The sequence below is a fragment of the Pseudophryne corroboree genome, chromosome 3 (assembly GCF_028390025.1).
Source record: "Pseudophryne corroboree isolate aPseCor3 chromosome 3, aPseCor3.hap2, whole genome shotgun sequence".
In the NCBI taxonomy this organism is placed as follows: domain Eukaryota; kingdom Metazoa; phylum Chordata; class Amphibia; order Anura; family Myobatrachidae; genus Pseudophryne; species Pseudophryne corroboree.
Genome location: NC_086446.1, coordinates 211,478,852 through 211,500,145, shown reverse-complemented (window position 1 = coordinate 211,500,145; position 21,294 = coordinate 211,478,852). Strand labels below are relative to the sequence as shown.

The following is a 21,294-nucleotide window of genomic DNA, read 5'->3' as shown; positions in this document are numbered from 1 at the left end:
GGATGGTGCTTTTAGCAGCAGATCGTCCAGGTACGGTATTATGTTCACTCCCTGTTTGCAGAGGAGAAACATAATTTCTGCCATTACCTTGGTGAACACCATGGGTACCGTAGGGAGGCCAAATGGCAGGGCCTGGAACTGGTAATGACAGTCCTGTAAGGCAAACCTTAGATAAGCCTGATGAGGCAGCCTAATCGGAATATGAAGGTACGCATCATTGATATCCAGAGACACCAAGAATTCCCTCTCTTCCAGACCTGTGATCACCGCTCTCAGAGACTCCATCTTGAACTTGAACACCCGTAATTACCGGTTCAACGACTTGAGATTTAAAATGGGCCTTACCGAACCGTCTGGTTTCGGAACTACAAACGGGTTGGAATAATAACCCTAGTTTTGCAGTTGAAGTGGTACTGGAACAATGACCTGAGTCTGTGCCAGTTTTTTAATTGCTTTCTGTAAAGTCATACTTGCTTCTTGAGAAGCTGGTAAGCCTGATTTGAAGAATCTGTGAAGACGAAGTTCCTGAAACTCCAGTCTTTAGCCCTGGGCTATAAGATCTTTGACCCAGGGATCCTGGCATGATGTTGCCCATATGTAATTGAAGAATCTCAACTGGGCTCACACCTGCCTGTCTTCCAGGCATTGCGGACCACCGTCATGCTGAAGGCTTAGAGGAAGCAAAACCGGGGTTCTGTTCCTGTGAACCTGCAGCTGCTGGTTTTCTGGGTTTACCTCTATTGCCTTTGAAGGCCGTAGAAGAACCTTTGATTTTGTTTTTAAACTTCGCTGTCCGAAAGGACTGCAGAGTTGGAGCAGTGTAGGATTTTCTAGCTGGGGGAGCTGCGGAAGGAAGGTATGTATACTTACCTGTCATAGTCTTGGATATCCACGTATCCAGTTCATCTACAAAAAAGGGCTTCACCTGTGAAAGGTAAGATTTCCACGCCTTTCCTGGAATCTGCGTCCGCAGTCCACTGGCATAGCCACAAGCCCCTGCGTGCTGACACTGCCATGGTAGTGGTGCGTGCATTGAGTAAACCAATTTCCTTTATGGCCTCCACCATAAAGTTAGCAGAATCCTGTATAAGTTGTAGGAGTAAAATTATCTCCCCCCTGTATAAGGAATCTAACCCATCAATTATATTACCTGACAATTTTGCAATGGCCCTAGAGATCCATGCACAAGCTATAGTGGGTCTCTGAGCCACCCCCGCAGCTGTGAACAGAGATTTGAAAGGGGTCTCAATCTTGCGGTCTGCAGCATCCTTCAAGGAAGCTGCCCCAGGAACAGGTAAAACTATCTTACGAGACAGCCTAGAATCCCATGCGTCAACTATCGGTGGGTTTTCCCATGTTTTCCTATCATCCTGAGGAAACGGGAAGGATGTGAATAACCATTTTGGGACCTGAAACTTCTTGTCAGGATTTACCCAAGTTGCTTCAAATAGGGAACTTTATTCCTTAGATGCAGGGAAAGTAGCTGAGGATTTCTTTTTCACATTAAAATTAGATTCCTCCTCATCCTCTGACACCTTATCAGGAATGTGCAGGACCTCTCTAATAGCTTCTAACAGAGCCCATATTCCCTGTGACAAAGCTGCATCCCCCCCTCCTGAGTTCACCTCACCCTCCTCTGGGTCTGATACATCATCATCATCGTTATCAGCCTGCATGATTTGGGCCAGAGTACGCTTCTGTGGACAAATGGCAGGGGTCTGAGATGCTGGAATGACCACTGAATCTCTATTCATCAGGTCATCAAAAAGTTGCCTTAAGTATTGCGTCTCCTCATTTAGGGATAATTTATTAGAAATATTTGAAATCATCCCTTTTAATGAATCTAACCATACTGGTTCAGAATCACTAGCCTGAGAAAATGTACTATCCTGAGTACACGGCAGTGATCCCCCAGATTGAGAAAAACACTCTGCTGTGCATGATACACACTCCTTAGACATAGTAAATGTGAAAGAACACACACACACACACACACACACACACACACACACACACACACACACACACTGGAAACAGGTTAAAAACACAGTTACAGGGTAGTCACAGAGTATAATGGAGCCAGCTACACCGCGCCCCTATAGCTAAATAACAAGTTTAGCTAGGTAGCAAACTAAGTACCCATAATAGGGCTTAGTACACCAAATATTGCTCCTCCCCCCCCCCCCCCCCCCGCTATGATTCCCTGGCACCACTGAGGTGTTCTTAAGTCCTTGTGGAGGAGCTGTGCTTCCCTGTCATTCTGCCTGTGTATACTGCAGAGGAAAAAGGGTGCTGGCGAGTTGCTAGATCAGCTCCAACTGAAGCCCTCCCCCTTAATGGCGCGCGGTCTTCCCGAGTTTTTTATACTGGCTGAAGTAATTATTCTGTTCTACAGTGGGTTAAAACCCATGTAATGCACTGCCAGTGTAGGTATCAGTAGTGGCTTCAGCTCGCCCCTCACAGTGGTCACTACAGTGTCTCTGAAGCCTGGAGCGCAGCCTGCATGTCAGCACTGTGCTCCTACCCTTGTGCCGCCATTACAGCCAGCGACCCGCTAACCGAGACGCTGTCCACCTACTCACCACTCTTCTGACTTCTGGCTCTGTTAGGGGTGGTGGCGTGCTGCGGGTCTGTACGCTCGCCGTGGTGGGGCTTGCGAATAGGACCCTCAGAAGCTCAGTGTCCCCTCCCCCTAAGTCCCATGAAGCAGGCAGTCTGGTGCCAGCCAGAACTACCTGAAAACAATAAAAAAGAAAATAAATGCAGAAAACTCTTCAGGAACTTCCCAAGCGTGACCAGCTCCTCCGGGCACAATTTCTAAACTAAGTCTAGTAAGAGGGGCATAGACGGAGGAGCCAGCCCACACTATCAATTTCTTAAAGTGCCCTTGGCTCCTGGTGGACCCTTCTATACCCACGGTACTAATGTGGACCCCAGTATCCTCTAGGACGTAAGAGAAATAATTATTAGTGGGAGCTTGAAGGCATGAATAGGAGCCACCTTTTGCCACACTAGAACTCTTCATTTCTGTTACGCATATGTTATGTGAATGAAAAGGGGATGCATTCAGTATCACAGATGTCAGGATGCCGGCAGTCATGTATCCGATGCCTGACCCTGATACCACTTAGCAGACCGACTCAGGATCACAACAGCTGACATTCTGAAGGTAAGTATCGTGGTTCAGGCTTAGGCTTAGGGTTAGACATTAGTGAGGGTTAGGCACTAGGTTGAGGAGAATATCCATAGCTGCCACCCCCTGAGGGTTAGCCATAGCCGACACCCCCAGAAGGTTAGCCCTAGCCACTATCCCCCGAGTGTTAGGGTAGAGGACATGAGTGGGTTAGAAATACCCCCTCCAATGTCGGTACCTTCAGTTTCACGATGCCACCGTCGCTCATATGACTGCCAGTATCCTGACCGCCTACAAATCATATGTATTCCATGAAATGCTACAGTAATACTCTCAACAGTCCTGATTTTCTGTGGGACCGACCAAATTTTTGTACCATGATAGGGGTAATGATGGCTTCGGTAAAATATGGGTGTATTTGGGCATATCAAGTATGGGCATAGGCAATGGGGGTCATTCCGAGTTGTTCGCTCGTTGCCGATTTTCGCTATACTGCGATTAGTCGCTTACTGCGCATGCGCAAGGTTCGCAGAGCGCATGCGCTTAGTTATTTTACACAAAAGTTAGGTATTTTACTCACGGCATAACGAAGCTTTTTCATCGCTGTGCTGATCGTAGTGTGATTGACAGGAAGTGGGTGTTTCTGGGCGGAAACTGGACGTTTTATGGGAGTGTGCGGAAAAACGCAGGCGTTCGAGTTGCAAAACGCAGGAGTGGCTGGAGAAACGGGGGAGTGGTTGGGCAAACGCTGGGTGTGTTTGTGACGTCAAACCAGGAATGAAACGGACTGAGCTGGTCGCAATGGCTGAGTAAGTCTGGAGCTACTCAGAAACTGCTAAGAAATTTCTATGCGCAATTCTGCTAATCTTTCGTTCGCAATTCTGCTAAGCTAAAATACACTCCCAGAGGGCGGCGGCCTAGCGTGTGCAATGCTGCTAAAAGCAGCTAGCGAGCGAACAACTCGGAATCACCCCCAATATCGGGGCATTGCTCCAAGTTTCCGTTTTAGTTTTTGAGCTGTGAAATATGAATTAATCTATAACAATTAAATTAAATATCTTACAAACTTTCTATTACTGGTACAATTATGTACCCCCAGGTCAATTTCGCTAATACAGTAGTTGCATTGAAAAATTGAGCACTTGAGTATTTTTGTTGTTGGAAATTTCTTGGCTTGCTACTGCAGATATACTGACATGAGTTGACATGAGGATTTTACAGACACATCGCACAGCACACCATCACATTTGTTCTACATTTCATTTATGCTGATTAATGCAAAATCAACCTGGTAAGAGCCGTGGAGGCCAGAAACAAGTGAGATGTTCTGTATTAATGAAAGAAAACATTGCATAAGGGAATTTAATTCCATGTTTTATTAGATTTTAAACTATGAAATCAAGACAGAAATCTCAGAGGTTATATTAACCTGTTACGTAATAAAAATTAAATGCCTCATAAACCCACACCCATATTTCTCTGGTGACTTTTTTATAAATAATTCAAGTGTCTCAAAAACATCAATCAACATCATCTTCACTGAACATAACGACTTAAGGTGAGATTTTTCTATGTGGAACAATATAATATGAAACTATGAACAATTAAAGTGTAACTCCTATGAAAACTAAAAAGAATTGGTCACCGTGAAAAAAATGTTAAAAGAAAGTTTATTTCTTGCAACACTGTTTATTGGATAAGTAAACAGAATATATTTTTAATAGCTATTTAGGGGTTATGGGGCGCATATATCTACATGCTTATTCCCAGTTCTGATGAGACTGATCCACTTAACAAGAATGCAATCGATAGACATTGATGATCGGTGATCTGTGAGCAAAAAACTGCATGTTACAAAATGCACACTCACCGATCCCGATCATTGGTCAGGATAAAAAATGGTTCTGAGACCCTCTTACCACACCTGGTGCTGTCAGTTCCTTGGCTGGTGTCTTTCTGCTGCTCAAACTACTAAGGGTAAACATGATTTAACAAACTAGTATTTGTGTGTTGCATTTCCCAGGAGCCACTGCTCTATGGGCACTGACATATTGGCTTATCAGCTGAGTTCAGATTTGACCAATCAGAGAGGATTAAAGGGCCCCATACACTACAACGATATGTCTGAGGCTGAAGTCGGAGGCGATTTCCCTTGAACTCTCCCGGGAGCTTCAATACGATACGATTCCATCCGATTTTGTACATTTTGCATGCGATATATCTTATGCGATCCCAGCCATGCCTGCGGGAACCGACATATCACGAGTGCAGCACTAACGATTTAGGGGAGCCGATCCGACCCTCACGGGAACTCGCATCGGATCGGAAACACATCCAAAATGCCCGATTTCACCCGATATATCGACCTGAATGCCCGAAATTGGATGAAATCGGGCATTATCGTTCTAGTGTATGGGGCCCTTAAGTTCCCACTCACAGCACAAGCAGGAAAAGAAAAAACTTCACTTGCCAATACTTACTGCGTATGGCGCAATACAGGTTGAGGATCAGTCATCCCACTTGCCATCTTATTAACCTATGGCAGAAAATAATATTATGAAATTGGTATCATTTCCCTTATAAGCCAATAGTGCATAGTACTGTATGTTCTGTTCCTATATCAGAAAACTAGAATGTTGAAAGAAACACTCTCGCACCTTTGTTGTATCAATCATAATATCTTCACAAATGGCTCCAAATAGCAATAGTAAATAAGACTATGGTAATTATTGAAGATTAATTGACAGTAACTGTGTGTTTACCTATACTGAGCATTACATGCTTTGTCACTTATTGGGCCAGATTTAGACATTTAGAAAGAAAATATTAAAGCACACACACCTACATTTTTCTTCAGACCCCTCCAGGACAGTTCCTAGAGAGATGATGCATGTGGCCATTGTGGGGTGGGAGGTGACTCAGGTCATTATGGCCCTTCTGCACAATGCAGCCATTTTCAGCATTTCTCCAAGAAGTGGTCAGGATGTAGGAGGGTGACCTGCTCTGGGGAATCCCCTTAAATTCAAGAGTTGTCAATCAATCTACATCTAGGAGGCATGTGAACTTGCAACTACATTCAGTAAATGTGGGCACACGTAAGTGTGGCATGCTCCCTGGAGATGCACCCTATTTCAAGTGTTTTTAGTCAAATGTAGTGCACAGATACATATTGATAATGACTATCAGCACAAATCTTTGAAATGTAAAAAAAAAAAAAAAAAGGTTTTTTTTTACTAAATAAAAAAGCCAACTCCCAAAGTAAATACAGCACCAGTGGTAATAGCCCAGTCTGGTTACTGCTAATGTGGGAGAGGAACAGTACCAGACCAGACAAGCTGTGCTGGGTGCATTATGGGCATGCCTTGCTGTACAGTACAGAGATGAATGGGATGCAGTCAATTTACCTCCAGTGGACCTGGAGGTGGAATATAATAGTGTGCCGAGCGCAGCGAGGCACCGTGCCCGAAGCATGGCGAGCGCAGCGAGCCATGCGAGGGAACGTGGTACACTCATATGTACACTTATATGGTGTACATGTCAACCAATGTCGACATACACACAAAAACAATGAAAAACGCACGTCGATATTTTGATCTGTCGGCATATTACATGTCGGTATTTTGACCTTGTCTGTATTTTAAATGTCGGTATTTTGTCCATGTCGGGATTTTGACCTTGTCGGGATTTTGACCATCGGTCAATTGCTGTTGGGATTTCGACCACCGGGATTTTGATCGGAGGTATTTCATACCGATCCCAGATGAATTCCCTAGGGAAAGCTGGCTTGCAAAACAATAAGATGTCCAGCCCCCTCCCCTGCAATATAATCTTTATTATGAACTCGTGTGTACACTTGATGGCAGAGACTCCTTCTGATTCGCTATCACTCATCACACCTGCCCTTGGTGTTTTTAATTAGCACAGGGTCCCTGCTTTTTCAGACTACTTTTTGGAATTGGCACTATGAATGGTAAGTCCTGGATAAATGTACTTTATATGTCTAGGGATAGGTTTGGGTCCCCTGGGTTGGTGTGGCCAGGCTGCTCCGGGGCATCATAATTGTAACACTTTAACGCTTTATATCACCTAAACTGATTTTTACTAATGTAAGACTTTTTATACCCTATTACTGCTTCTCACCTACGTAACACTTTTAGCACTGAGCTGCTATGTCTTATTAATGTAACACATTTTAACACTTAAACTGCTACTTACATAGTAACATAGTATCTGAGGTTGAAAAAAGACAATTGTCCATCGAGTTCAACCTATTTGTGGTCTCCTATGCATGATGATTTGACTAAAATTTCTGACTGATGCTGCTGTCAGCCGTTGCATTTTATCCCTATTTATAGTAACTATAATGCATGACTATGCACCATACCCCTGGATATCCTTATCCATTAGGAATTTATCTAACCCATTCTTAAAGGTGTTGACAGATTCCGCCATTACAACTCCCTCGGGCAGGGAATTCCAAACACGTATTGTCCTTACCGTGAAAAAGCCTTTACGCCGTATTTTACGGAATCTCCTCTAACCTGAGCGAGTGTCCACGAGTCCTCTGTGTTGATCTAACCAAAAACAAGTCCCGCGCAAGCTCTGTGTATTGTCCCCTTATATATTTGTAGATGTTGATCATATCCCCTCTTAGTCTCCGCTTTTCCAATGTAAACATGCCTAGTCTTTCAAGCCTTTCCTTGTATTCCATCATCTCCATGCCCTTAATTAGTTTGGTCGCCCTCCTTTGTACCTTTTCAAGCTCCAGGATATCCTTTTTGTAGTACGGTGCCCAGAATTGTACACAGTATTCAAAGTGTGGCCTCACTAGTGATTTATATAACGGGAGTATAATACTCTCGTCCCTAGCATCAATACCCCGTTTTATGCATGCTAATATCTTATTAGCCTTCTTTGCTGCAGTCCTACTTTGGGTACTACTGCTTAGCTTGCTATCTATGAGGACACCTAAGTCCTTTTCCAGTACAGAATCCCCTAATTTTACCCCATTTAGTAGGTAGGTGTAATTTTTGTTCTTGTTACCACAGTGCATTACCTTACACTTGTCTGTGTCGAAGCACATTCTCCATTTGGCTGCCCATGCTTCTAATTTAACTAAGTCGTTCTGAAGAGACTCGGCATCCTCCTCTGTATTTATAGCCTTACACAATTTGGTATCATCTGCAAAAATTGACACCATGCTCTCTAGACCTTCTGTTAGGTCATTAATGAAAATATTGAACAATAGCGGTCCTAATACTGAGCCTTGCGGCACACCACTTAGCACTTCAGTCCAAGTTGAAAAAGATCCATTAACCACAACGCGCTGCTCCCTATTATCTAACCAGTTTTTGACCCAAGTGCATATTGTGCTTCCTAGCCCTGATTCTTGTAGCTTGTAGATAAGTCTCATGTGTGGTACAGTATCGAACGCTTTGGCAAAATCTAAAAAGATTACATCCACGTCTTTACCCTGATCTAGGTTTGCGCTTACGGTTTCATAAAAGCCAAGTAAGTTGGTTTGACAGGATCTGTCCTTCATAAACCCATGTTGATTCCTTTTAATGACCTTATTGGTTTCAAGGAACTTCTGAATACTATCTCTTAGAATACCTTCCAATACTTTCCCCACTATAGATGTAAGACTAACTGGTCTATAATTACCTGGTTCAGCTTTACTTCCCTTTTTGAATATAGGCACTACTTCCGCTATACGCCAGTCTTTGGGAACCATACCTGATATAACTGAATCCTTAAAGATCAAAGATAGCGGTTTTGCCAGTTCAGAGTGAAGCTCCATTAGAACCCTAGGATGAAAGCCATCGGGCCCTGGTGATTTATTAATCTTTAAATGTTTTAATCGGTCACAGACTACTTCCTCGCTTAAATAAGTACCTATCAGTGTCATATTCTCTTTATTGAGATTGTGTGTCAGTCCCTGAATTGGGTCCTCTCTAGTGAATACTGTTGGGTCCTCTCTAGTGAATACTTCTCACTAGTCTGATGCCTTGAGGCATTTAGGTTGTGCTGGCATGGGGGCGGGTCTCGTGCTCGGACTTGAACCTTGGGTATGTTAGGGACCCACCTTGTGAGGTCACATGGCTGTTGTAGGTGGGCCCATATTTTATGACCAAAAATTATTCTAAGAACCTCCATATTACTCCATGTTAAATTGCAGAGTTTGTTATGAAGGTTCTGATTACCAGTATTCTTAGTGTTTAGATCATACACTTGCATTTTCTCTTCTTTTTTTGTGTGGCATTACAAGTCTCAGCATGGTAGCACCTCTAATTACATTTAGAATTAGGATGTGCAATCCAGCCATCCCCCGTAAAAACTAAATTTGGGCCTCCCCTATAAAAAAAAACAACATGCCTTGTGGGCCCACACAAATAGCAGAATATATATTACTGTTTGAGCATAACTTATGGCTCTAGATAGTAATATATAATCTTCCACTGCTTTAAGATCTCTCAAGGCAAAAAGAGGATTACATGTAGAGCATGCAATGACTCCAGTGCAGAATGAAGTTAAATAAAGGTGCATGGTCCAATAGATCTTGCGGCTTCCTCTTGGCACACACTGTCATACCCTGTAGGACCGCACTCTCTGCTGGGTGGGAGTTTGGTTCAGGAAACTATAACTCTGGGCCTAAGTTCACTCATGAATTCTGGTGGGTGATAGGGCATATATTGTGTTACACACATACTGAACAACAATGTTAAATGCGCCATACCAAAAATTATGCAGCACTTACAGTATACCCATTCACACTCATGTGTTTTGTACCAGCTGTAAGCGTTGCAATTCTTTTGCAGGGAGACCAAGGTAGAGGGCATTGCAGTAGTCTTTGAGATGATACAAATGCATGTATGACTTTTGGGAGATCTTTAGGAGGGAGTTAAGTGCTTGATTCTAGATGTAACTCAGATGAAAGAATGAGGATTGGATTGTGGCTTATATCTGATGTTTAAGTGTCAAGCCACCATCCAGGACAATGCCAAAATTCTGCACATGATTAGTGTTTTGTTATTTTGAATTCCTAAGCGTAAGTCCAGTTGGTTGGCTATGCTGCAGTCTTGTCCTTTGATGTTGAGGTCCTATCATAAGGATCGTTTTTAGCAGGATTCAGTAGCAGCCAACTAGCACTCATCCACTCTTGGAGCTCAGCTAGACCACCATTTAAGGTTCTTATTGGGTTCTCAGTACCCAGAGCAAAGGACAGGTACAGTTGTGTATCCTCTGCATAGCAATGGTAGACCATTCCATGGCGTCTGATTATTTCACCTAGTGGTAGCACGTATACTGCAAAAAGCATGGGGGATAGTACAGTATAGTACCATGTGGGATACCACATGGCAGTGGTACTGGTGACAGTGAGTGTACTCCAGACAAAATGCTCTGTGACGTGCCGGTGAGAAGTTATTTGAACCAGCTAAGGACTGTGCCATTCAGTCCACAGAAATTTTTCAGGCACTTAATCAGAATACAATGGTCCACGGTATCAAATGTTGCAGAGAGATCCAGAAAAGTTAACATTGAACTGTCACCTCTGTCTCTTGCCATCAGATGCTGTGTCTTCTCCTGAATCCTGATCGGAATGGATCTTAAATGTCATGGGTTGTCAGACGATTTTCAATCACAAATCTCAATAACCTTTCCTAGAAAAGGAAGGTTTGAAACCGGTCTGTAGTTGGTCATGAAGTCGGGATCTAACAAGTGCTGTCTTTAAGGGCTCAGGAAAAATTCCTGTCTGCAGAGAACATTGAACTATTTTTACAAATACATGGCCAGTTATGTCCATACACCCTATAAGGAGCTTGGTTGAGGGCGGGTCCAGATCACAGGTAGTGGGATGCAACTTTCGGGCAATTTCAGCAATGCATTTTACATCCTTTGGGTCAAAGCTGGTCCAAGATAACAGGTGGCTTAAATTGGCAGGCTTGGTAGTTTGGCACTCATTTGATTACTGTGGAGATTCCAGCCCAGATGGAGGAGACTTTATCTGCAAAGAAGTTTGGAAATTCATTGCATCTCTCCTCAAAAAGGGCTTTTTGATCTGCAAGCATGCTGGCTTGCAAAGCATCTCCACTGTATGGAAAAGCTGATCTGGCTTATTGTTTGCTGCTGTGATCTCATGTGACAGGAACTCTGATTTCTTATGAGTTATTGGGAATTGATATTGTTCATCATGCTTTATTAGTTTTATCTTATCCTTACCAGGTTAGTCTTCCTCCCTCATCTTCCAAGTCTATGGCCCCTTTTCTTGAGCTCATTAACACTGTTGTCATACCAAGGAGCTTGACAGTGTGGTTTGTGTAGTTGTATATGCACAGGGGCAATAATATCCATTGAAGCCATCACATCCCTATTATAGTAACGGACTAGTGAAGAGGGATCGTCACAGGCACCCAATATCGCAGAGAGATCTAGATTTGCCTGGGGAGTCATGCACCTCTTTGGGCGATACCTGGTCAACTCCATGGGCAAAGACCTAATTTGAGGGTTTGCAAATGAGAACCAAATTGAGTGGTTGCCAGACCACCTAACTGGGGTTTTTTTTTTGGGTCAGAGACTTCTACTCCAATCTGAAAGACAAAATCAAGAGTGTGAACACTTTCATGTGTGGCAGACGGAATGACTTGTGTGAAGGCCAGACCATTCATTGTGCACAGGAGGTCTTGGACAAGGCGTGAGAGCTCATCATCCACCCATGCACTGAAATTCACGAGGTTGAGCCACCATTAATGCTCCAGAACTAGACCAGCAACAGTGTCTGCGATTTCTTGTAGGAATGTCTTTCCACCTCCAGGGGGAAGTAAATGAGAAGTACTCTGAAACCTAATCCTGTCCAATTCCGGGTAGCGTTGCACTCAAATGAGTGAGTAATTTCCATAGGGTGGACACTAACTTTAAGTGCTTTTTTAAAGCAGATATCCCCCCCACCTCCCCTGCAGTACAGTCTTGGATTGTGGATGATAGAGTAGTTTGTTAGGATGTCAGCTTCCAAAATAGGTGCTGCATTTACATCTAACTAAGTCTTTAATACAGGCTAAATCGGCAGATTCAATAAGGTCGGCATTTGTAACAGTCTTTATTCTTATAGTTTTGGCATTACAAAAAACGGACCAGATTTGGAAAACCAGGGGGCCTGCAGTTTTCTTTACGTTAAGTGCAGGGGCTCTGAGCATGGGAGTCACAAAATAGTTCAATATATTTAATAATGATCTAGGTATAGGCCTGGAAAGCACAGTGTCAATTTTTGCAGATGATACTAAACTGTGGAAGGTAATTCATTTAGAAATCGATGTGGAGTCTCTACAGAATGACTTATTTAAACTTTATTATCTTTGTGCATTGTTACATATGGGGACAGTGAAAATCCCTCTAAAGTGTATTTGCTGCTATAAACTACTGGTAGATCAGCAAAGAAAACATAGAACATTTCTTAAGACTTATTTAAACTTGAAACCTGTTTGCATGCATAAAACAGGGTATTGAAACAAGGGACAAGGATGTAATCCTGCCACTGTACAAATCATTGGTACGTTGGCACCTGGAATATTGTGTTAAATTTTGGGCACCAAATTATAAAAAAGATATCGGGGAACTCGAAAGAGTTCAAAGGCGAGCTGCTAAATTGATTAAAGGGTTAGAGACACTGGAGTATGAGGAAAGACTTGCCAGGTTAATATGTATACACTGGAAAAGAGGCGTCTAAGAGGAGACATTATTAATATCTTCAAATATGTAAAGGGTCATTACAAGGAGCTAGCAGGGGATTTATTTATTAAAAGAACTCAGTATAGTGTCACGATCCAGGTTACAGGACACCATTATTTACCTTTCAGGTGTCTTCTGAGGCTGGCTCAGCGTTCTAGGGCCGGGTCTCAGTCATGCTGGTAAACATCCTCACTTCATATCTTCTCTCTGCCAGTCTGCAGACGCTGTCACAAGGAACTCTTATAAGTTTAAATGGCGACTCCAGTGTACGGATGGCTCTGCTAGCGTCTCCTGTCAGTTGCGGCCTCTGCCACCATCGTTATAATTCGAATGCACGTTGGATCTGCGTGGCGCCTCTCGCTCGCTGTGGTCTCTGCGGCCGGCTCCCGGTGTCTGGCGCGTGGGTTGGCCTCCATTGACTTCTGCGGCCGCCGCCATTACTGTAAACCTTCCTATGGTGCTACAAACTAGATTTCCCTCCAAGTGCCGGTATGGGTGCAGCCATGTTGGTTCTAATCACATGACCCTGTTTCCACCAATCTATAGCATCACTGAACTCTGCCTGATTGCTCATCCAATCCCTGCACTGCTGAGGGTATAAAGGGACTGATCCAGAACCAGGAAGTTGTCAGTGCTTTGGTTGTCATTACCAGTGTATGCTGTCTCTGTCTCTCATGGTTTATTAAGTTCCAGGTATTCCAGCTCCTGTGTCTTCAGAGACCTGGACCAGTTACCACCTTGAGGTGCAGCCTGACTCTACAGTGTCCTCATTGCTCTTTGCTACTGGCAGTGCTCTATAACACTGGCTTCCAGTGTCTGGCTCCCAGCGGTGTTCAGCTTAACCAAACTATCAATGTTCCGTCATCGGTTTCTTTAATACCATCGGTGCTCAAGTCATCTATTCATCTGTATCACTTATCTCTAGCGTCACCAGTGTCATTCAACTCTCCTCCTGTTAACACTGGTTCATCTGCACTTCTTCTACAGTTCCTCATCACCGGTCCCATCCGGTAAACTCGGCAGTCTACGTGTACCATTCATCCTGCAAGTACATTCAGCCTCTGTACAACATCTGCTGACCAGTTCCTGCCTCCAGCTATCACAGTACTTAGGTGTTGGGGAAAGGACTCTCAATCTCCTGAACCTCCCAAGCTAGTCTTATTGTGGATACCTCACCTAAGGACATTTCATCTACTGCTGCTGCTTGCGGAACTGTGTACTGTTTTAATAATTTCTCATATCCTACTACTGCAACTGCCGATGTACCATCTGAACTGTGCTGAATAAATACTCATTAGTTTTATCCTTGTTGTCGTGGTCACATCTTCGGGCATTGGTGGTATAAGTCTATCTGCATGTCTAGAAGCCCTATCCTGCCACCTCGGTTTACATATACACCAGCCCCTACAACTGAGGCTATTCCGGGTCAGCACCAGCCCTCAGTTGTGACATATAGGACACGTGGGCACTCGCTGAGGCTAGAGGAGAGAAAATTCCGTACACAACATAGGAAAGGGTTCTTCACGGTAAGAGCAATAAAGATCTGGAACTCCTTGCCGGAGAAGGTAATAATGGCGGACTCTTTAAATGCATTTAAAAGCAGATTGAAAATTTCTAACTGAAAAAGGTATCCAAGGCTATAGCATTTCATATATTGACATTAAATATCTGAGAATGATACAAATTATAGTTGGCAATTGGTACTAAAACCATTACTTCAGCAGGTACATTATAATGAGCACAGCTTACTATAGAATACAGGTTGAACCCGATGGGCATTTTGCCTCTTTTCAACCTCATTAACTATGTTACTATGTACAAAGCGAGAATTTGCAATTCAGTTCTTCCAAACGAAGAGCCTTCTGTTGGGTACCACTTCTACTTGTTTCCTCTTTGAAACTGGAGGTGAGCAGCTGGGCCAGGGACTTAGGTGGTTGCAGGGGAAAAGAGGTTTTCAGCATGCTCGCTTCCCAGGACTGCAACAGTGGGGTTTTTTTTAAATGCCAAGCGATTGAAAAATAGAGGCCTGTGAGGGTATAATAGGAACTGCAGCATGTGGTGGGTGGAGTGAAAGAATAAAGCTGGAGGTGTACATATACAGATGGAGCCTCGCTCATCTAGCCTTCTCTGTTGTGCCTAGGTGCACCAAGGTTTATTAGCATAAGCCTTTCATCTATTGTTCTCAGCTGCAATATAATACAGAGAGAGCAATACAGCAGGGGATTAATTCATTACAGCAGGGGATCAAGTCTGACAGCACTGGCTCCGTTAATCCTATTAAAGGGATAGATGAGCATGGCTCCATCTGTACATTGGGTCATCAATGACAGAGTACTATAGGTATGAACTGCATGTGATAATGACAGGAGAGAAAGGTTTTGTTTTGTTTTTACAAGTGTGTGTGTGCGTGTGTGTGTGTGTGTGTGTGTGTGTGTGTGTGTGTCTTTGTGTGTGTGTGTGTGTGTGTGTGTGTGTGTGTGTGTGTGTGTGTGTGTGTGTGTGTGTGATTCATAAATTAGAATGGGTTCATGAACAGAGTCTAAATTATCTTGGTTATTGCTATATCCAAATGCTTCTCGTTAATCTAAGGGGTATTTTTTAAACAAGTTCTAAATAAACTTTCCTTTTCTGCTGCTGATTTATTCAATTATTCAAGAACAAAGCAGGCTTGTAGAGAGGTGAAAGAATCCATTCCTATTGTGTAGGTGTGAAAGTCCCCATTTAAAGCCCTTTAAAGTGGATATTACTTCTGGGGGTAGTGGCAAAATGTGTCCTGGGGAACAGCTAGGATCCTGTGATTTGAAATGAACAGTGACCATTCAGCAATTCAGGCACTGAATATACTGTATATGGATTTATAAATGCAAAAAATCAAAGTTATTTGCTGCTCAGAGAGAGAACAGAGGTGAGTGATATCTCTGGGCAGTGGCCATTTACAGGGGGGTGAAAAGGGCAACCGCCCCCCCTAATGCGCAGCATGAGCCACACCCACTTCCTGCAGGTGGCACTGTTCAGAGATTGCTGAGAACTGAGGGCACCAGGCTGCACTGACCATATTCAGTCAGGGTGGCTAAGTCTTTGGGGTGCTAGGGTTGGCATGGGATTTGTACTTTATTTATTCTGCACAGACTGCGCAGTAAAAAATAAACTACAAATCCCATGATGCATTGCACCCTTCAAAGATGGCAGCTGCTGGAACATGACAGCAGACAACAGTTTCAGGCAGGATAAGAGGTTTGAAAATTGAGTGTAATAAGATCAGGTGGAGAAGTGAATAGGCCCCGTAATGGAGTGTAATGGATTGCCCTTTAATGATCAGGAATGTCTTAGCACTCCTTTTTAGGAGAGGTATTTACACAAATGTGGTATCGCAGTGGTATACCTGACTTGCAGAGGTGTGTAAATATACTGTACTTGCACTGGTTCCAATGCAAACTCCTGGGGAAGCCTAGCTAGAAATGTCATGTAAATGTCAATACTGATAAGTAGAGTGTTAAAAAACAGTCTTTCTGAAGCAGACATTAAATTTTTTTTGTAGCCAGAATTTTACAAATTAAATGAATTTATAATCTCAGGAAACAGCAGCAGAGAGGTATTACATGATAGGGGCAGATTTATCAAAGCTTGGAGTGAGAAAGTACCAACCACTCAGCTCCTGTTATTTTTCAAACACAGCCTTTAAAAGGAAAGTTAGGAGCTGACTGGTTGGTACTTTCTCTCTTTACTTTATCACTCTACAAAATGTTTAATACATCTAGTCCAGTGGTTCCCAAATTTTCTTGAATCATGACACCCTAGAGCAGGCATTCCCAACCACGGTCCTCAAGGCACATCAACAGTGCAGGTTTTAGTGATATCCAGGCTGCAGCACAGATGGTTAAATCAAAATAACTGAGGTACTAATTAAGTCACCTGTACTGAAGCCTGGATATCAATAAAACCTGCACTGTTATACCCCTTTCACATCGCACAAATAACCCGGTACCGACACGGCATATTGCCGTGTCGAACCGGGTCAGTGTGCGATGTGAAAGCACACTGGCCGATTTAGCGGGTCGCCTGACCCGGTAAATCAACCCGGTAAAAAAGAAGGGTTTTACCCGGGTTGATTACCGGGTCAGGTGCGGTGTGAATGGGAGCCGTGTCGATGCGACACGGTTCCCATTCACAAGATAGGGAGAGGCGGCGCTGGAGATGAGCTCATCTCCCGACGCCGCCTCCACTCCCGCCCCAGCTGCTGCTGCGCGCTCCGTTGTTATGGCAACCGACCCGGTATATTGCCGGGTCGGAAAGCCAGCAGCGGAGTGCAAATGCCGGATCCCACCCGGTAAGTACACGTTTGTCTTACCGGGTAGGATCCGGCATTTGCAGTCTGAATGCAGCATTAGTGTGCCTTGAGGACCGTGGTTGGGAATGCCTGCTCTAGAGTATCAGCATTTTGTTTCATGGCACCCCCTAGGATATTTTTATTTTATTTTAAACCATTGATCTGGTCTATATATAAAAGAAGAGCACATAATGCTGTAGTAACCTACCATGTAATATTGTACAATAATCACATTACACCATAATAATGCTATAGATTTCTATGCAAAATATCAATGATTTGTGAATCCCCAGTAGATGGCGCACTAGAAGCAACCCACAGACTGATTCACCTCACCACACGTTCAAATAATAATACAGATTTAGATGAAAATTTGTAGGACTCAAGATAGCAGGCGCTTATTTAAACAAAAAATTTATATACTCAACTATACGTCCCTGAGGTATGTAGATGGACTAAATCTCCACACTGCAACGTGGACAACCTTCTTTCTTCTTCTACAAAATACTCTCCTCTCAGGCAGATGTTAGCATGAAAAAAAATAATGTATATACAGTATGAGTAATAAAGTTTTGATTATAGACAAGTCTCTCTTATTGCCGCACACATTCATACGGAGAAGACGATATTCGTCCACCGAAGAGGCGTACCCCAACTCACTTTCCAAGCGGTAGGTTTAAACCCATAAAGGTATCTTTTATCCATCACTTTGTCAGAAGACATCAATTTGGTGATGAACCCCCTTTGCCAGAGGAATAAGCGTACCTCACTCACACAAAAGAGGTTTGATAGAAGCACATAAAGGTTTCTTTTATACTTTAGTGGATGAATATAAGGCTTACCCTACTCACAGGAAGAGTGGTTATGTTCAAACACATCTGGGTTTCTTTCGAAGACTGAATGTATAAGTTGCTATCATCATCTCATCCCCGTACACGGTTTATCCCAGAGAGGGCACCGAACAGAATTTCAACCACGATAGATCCACATAAAAAATATATTTCTTTATTAAAAAATGCCCCACACATTTGGGGTATGGCACAAGACAACAAAAAATAGGATATAAAATATGCAGTCTGTAAGGTGTTATAGCAACATGACTCGTGAATCAAAACAGAATCCAAATTTACAATCGCATAAACAATGCAATGTTGCACGGGAAAAAAAAAAGTTTTTAAAAAGGGAGATAAATGTCAGTTCATACCTAGATGGTATAATGAAAGATCCACACTCTCAGCTGGTCAGCATGTTTCGGCCTGTCATAGGTCTTTATCAAGACATGCTGAGAGGGTGGAAAAAACAGAAATTTATACGTGGAGTAACCAATCAGCGGTGATCAATTTATAACATCATAATTAGGTGACATTTCTCATTGTACAAAACCGTTGTCAAAGTACAGAAAAACATACATACCGTATATACTCGAGTATAAGCCGACTTTTTCAGCACTTTTTTTGTGTGCCAGATATGCCCCACAGTGCCAGGTGTGCCAGATATGCCCCACAGCGGCGTCTGAGTGGTAAAGGAAGTGCACGAACCAGCACTTCCTTTAACACACGCCGCTGCCGCCGGAGATGCAGGAGGGACACAGGAGAGCCGCGCGCTGCGCTCTCTGTGTCCCTCCTTCAGAAGACAGCGCGGGAGCGACGGAGGTTAAGTATCTAGCACTGTGGGGCATATCTGGCACACCTGGCACTATGGGGCATATCTGGCACACCTGGCACTGTGGGGCATATCTGGCAGACCTGGCACTGTGGGGCATATCTGGCACACCTGGCACTGTTGGGCATATCTGGCACACCTGGCACTGTGGGGCATATCTGGCACATCTGGCACTGTGGGGCACATCTGGCACTGTGGAGCATATCTGGCACTGTGGGGCATGTCTGGCACATCTGGCACTGTGGGACATATCTGGCACTGTGGGGCATATCTGGCACTGTGGGGCATATCTGGCACATCTGGCACTGTGGGGCATATCTGGCACATCTGGCACTGTGGGGCACATCTGGCACTGTGGGGCATATCTGGCACTGTGGGGCATGTCTGGCACATCTGGCACTGTGGGACATATCTGGCACTGTGGGGCATATCTGGCACTGTGGGGCATATCTGGCACATCTGGCACTGTGGGACATATCTGGCACTGTGGGGCATATCTGGCACTGTGGGGCATATCTGGCACATCTGGCACTGAGGGGCATATCTGGCACATCTGGCACTGTGGGGCATATCTGGCACTGTGGGGCATATCTGGCACTATGAGGTCTGTGTACGGGTAGAGCTGCATTTCCCACCCTAGGCTTATACTCGGGTCAATAAGTTTTCCCAGGTTTTTGTGGTAAAATTAGGTGCCTCGGCTTATATTCGGGTCGACTTATACTCGAGTATATACGGTAAATCCCTTTTGTACAGTTTAACAATATTGCATAAAAAGACAGCATTTAAAATAAACCATATTAAACATTTATCTGTGGAGTCTCCATGGCAACCATATCAACACACAAAGCCCCATTTTCACTCATTACGATCAAAGGCAGATATATACTAAAACTATCGCAATTAAGGATATATCAAGGCGGACACGTAGTATTAAGCGCTATTTATGTACCCCTGGGAGCCATGTCCGCCTTGATATGTTGTCATTATGATGACAAGGTTCCCCGTTCCTCCGTTGGGCACTTCCGGGCATCGCACACTGCAAGTGCTCCCTTCAAAAGAAAGCCGCGTCTAGACTTCCTGTTACTAAACAGGAAGTCTGTGACCCGGCTTGCGTTCCATAGTTCGTGCCAGTGACTTACAATGACACCACTTCCTACCCTACAGGCCTTGTTGCCATGATGAAGGCGCTCGGCCTGAGATTCACTATTGGAAAATCCCTCATCTCTTGTTACACACCATAGCGGCGCCTAGGCTGAACGCAGGAACCGTTGAATTAATCCTTAATTGCGATAGTTCTAGTATATATCTGCCTTTGATCGTAATGAGTGAAAATGGGGCTTTGTGTGTTGATATGGTTGCCATGGAGACTCCACGGATAAATGTTTAATATGGTTTATTTTAAATGCTGTCTTTTTGTGCAATATTGTTAAACTGTACAAAATGGATTTATGTATGTTTTTCTGTACTTTGCGCAACGGTTTTGTACAATGAGAAATGTCACCTAATGATGATGTTATAAATTGATCACCGCTGATTGGTTACTCCACGTATAAATTTCTGTTTTTTCCACCCTCTCAGCATGTCTTGATAAAGACCTATGACAGGCTGAAACATGTTGACCAGCTGAGAGTGTGGATCTTTCATTATACCACCTAGGTATGAACTGACATTTATCTCCCTTTTTAAAAACTTTTTTTTTTCCCTTGTAACATTGCATTGTTTATGCGATTGTAAATTTGGATTCTGTTTTGATGAACATGTTATGCTGCTATAACACCTTACAAACTCTGCATATTTAATAGCCTATTTTTTGTTGTCTTGTGCCATACCCCAAATGTGTGGGGCATTTTTTAATAAAGAAATATATTTTTTATGTGGATCTATTGTGGTTGAAATTCTATTTGGTGCCCTCTCTGGGATAAACCGTGTACAGGGATGAGATGATTATAACAACTTACACATTCAGTCTTCGAAAGAAACCCAGATGCGTTTGAACATAACCACTCTTCTCGTGAGTAGGGTACGCCTAATATTCATCCACTGAAGTATAAAAGAAACCTTTATGTGCTTCTATCAAACCTCTTTTGTGTGAGTGAGGTACGCTTATTCCTCTGGCAAAGGGGGTTCATCACCAAATTGATGTCTTCTGACAAAGTGGTGGATAAAAGATACCTTTATGGGTTTAAACCTACCGCTTGGAAAGTGAGTTGGGGTACGCCTCTTCGGTGGACGAATATCGTCTTCTCCGTATGAATGTGTGCGGCAATAAGAGAGACTTGTCTATAATCAAAACTTTATTACTCATATATACATTATTTTTTTTCATGCTAACATCTGCCTGAGAGGAGAGTATTTTGTAGAAGAAGAAAGAAGGTTGTCCACGTTGCAGTGTGGAGATTTAGTCCATCTACATACCTCAGGGACGTATAGTTGAGTATATACATTTTTT

At 43.4% G+C, this 21,294-nt stretch overlaps 1 protein-coding gene across 5 annotated transcripts in view; it reads right to left on the bottom strand.

Annotated features, from left to right (window-relative positions):
* The window catches only part of TBATA (thymus, brain and testes associated), a 70,139-nt gene that overhangs the window by 30,945 nt on the left and 17,900 nt on the right, over nucleotides 1-21,294 (bottom strand). For all 5 annotated transcript variants that reach the window (XM_063958800.1, XM_063958804.1, XM_063958805.1 and 2 more), the window contains one exon: nucleotides 5,614-5,669. In XM_063958800.1, the coding sequence (XP_063814870.1) occupies nucleotides 5,614-5,660 (47 nt within the window). In that variant the 5' untranslated portion in view covers nucleotides 5,661-5,669. The remainder of the gene's footprint in view (nucleotides 1-5,613; nucleotides 5,670-21,294) is intronic.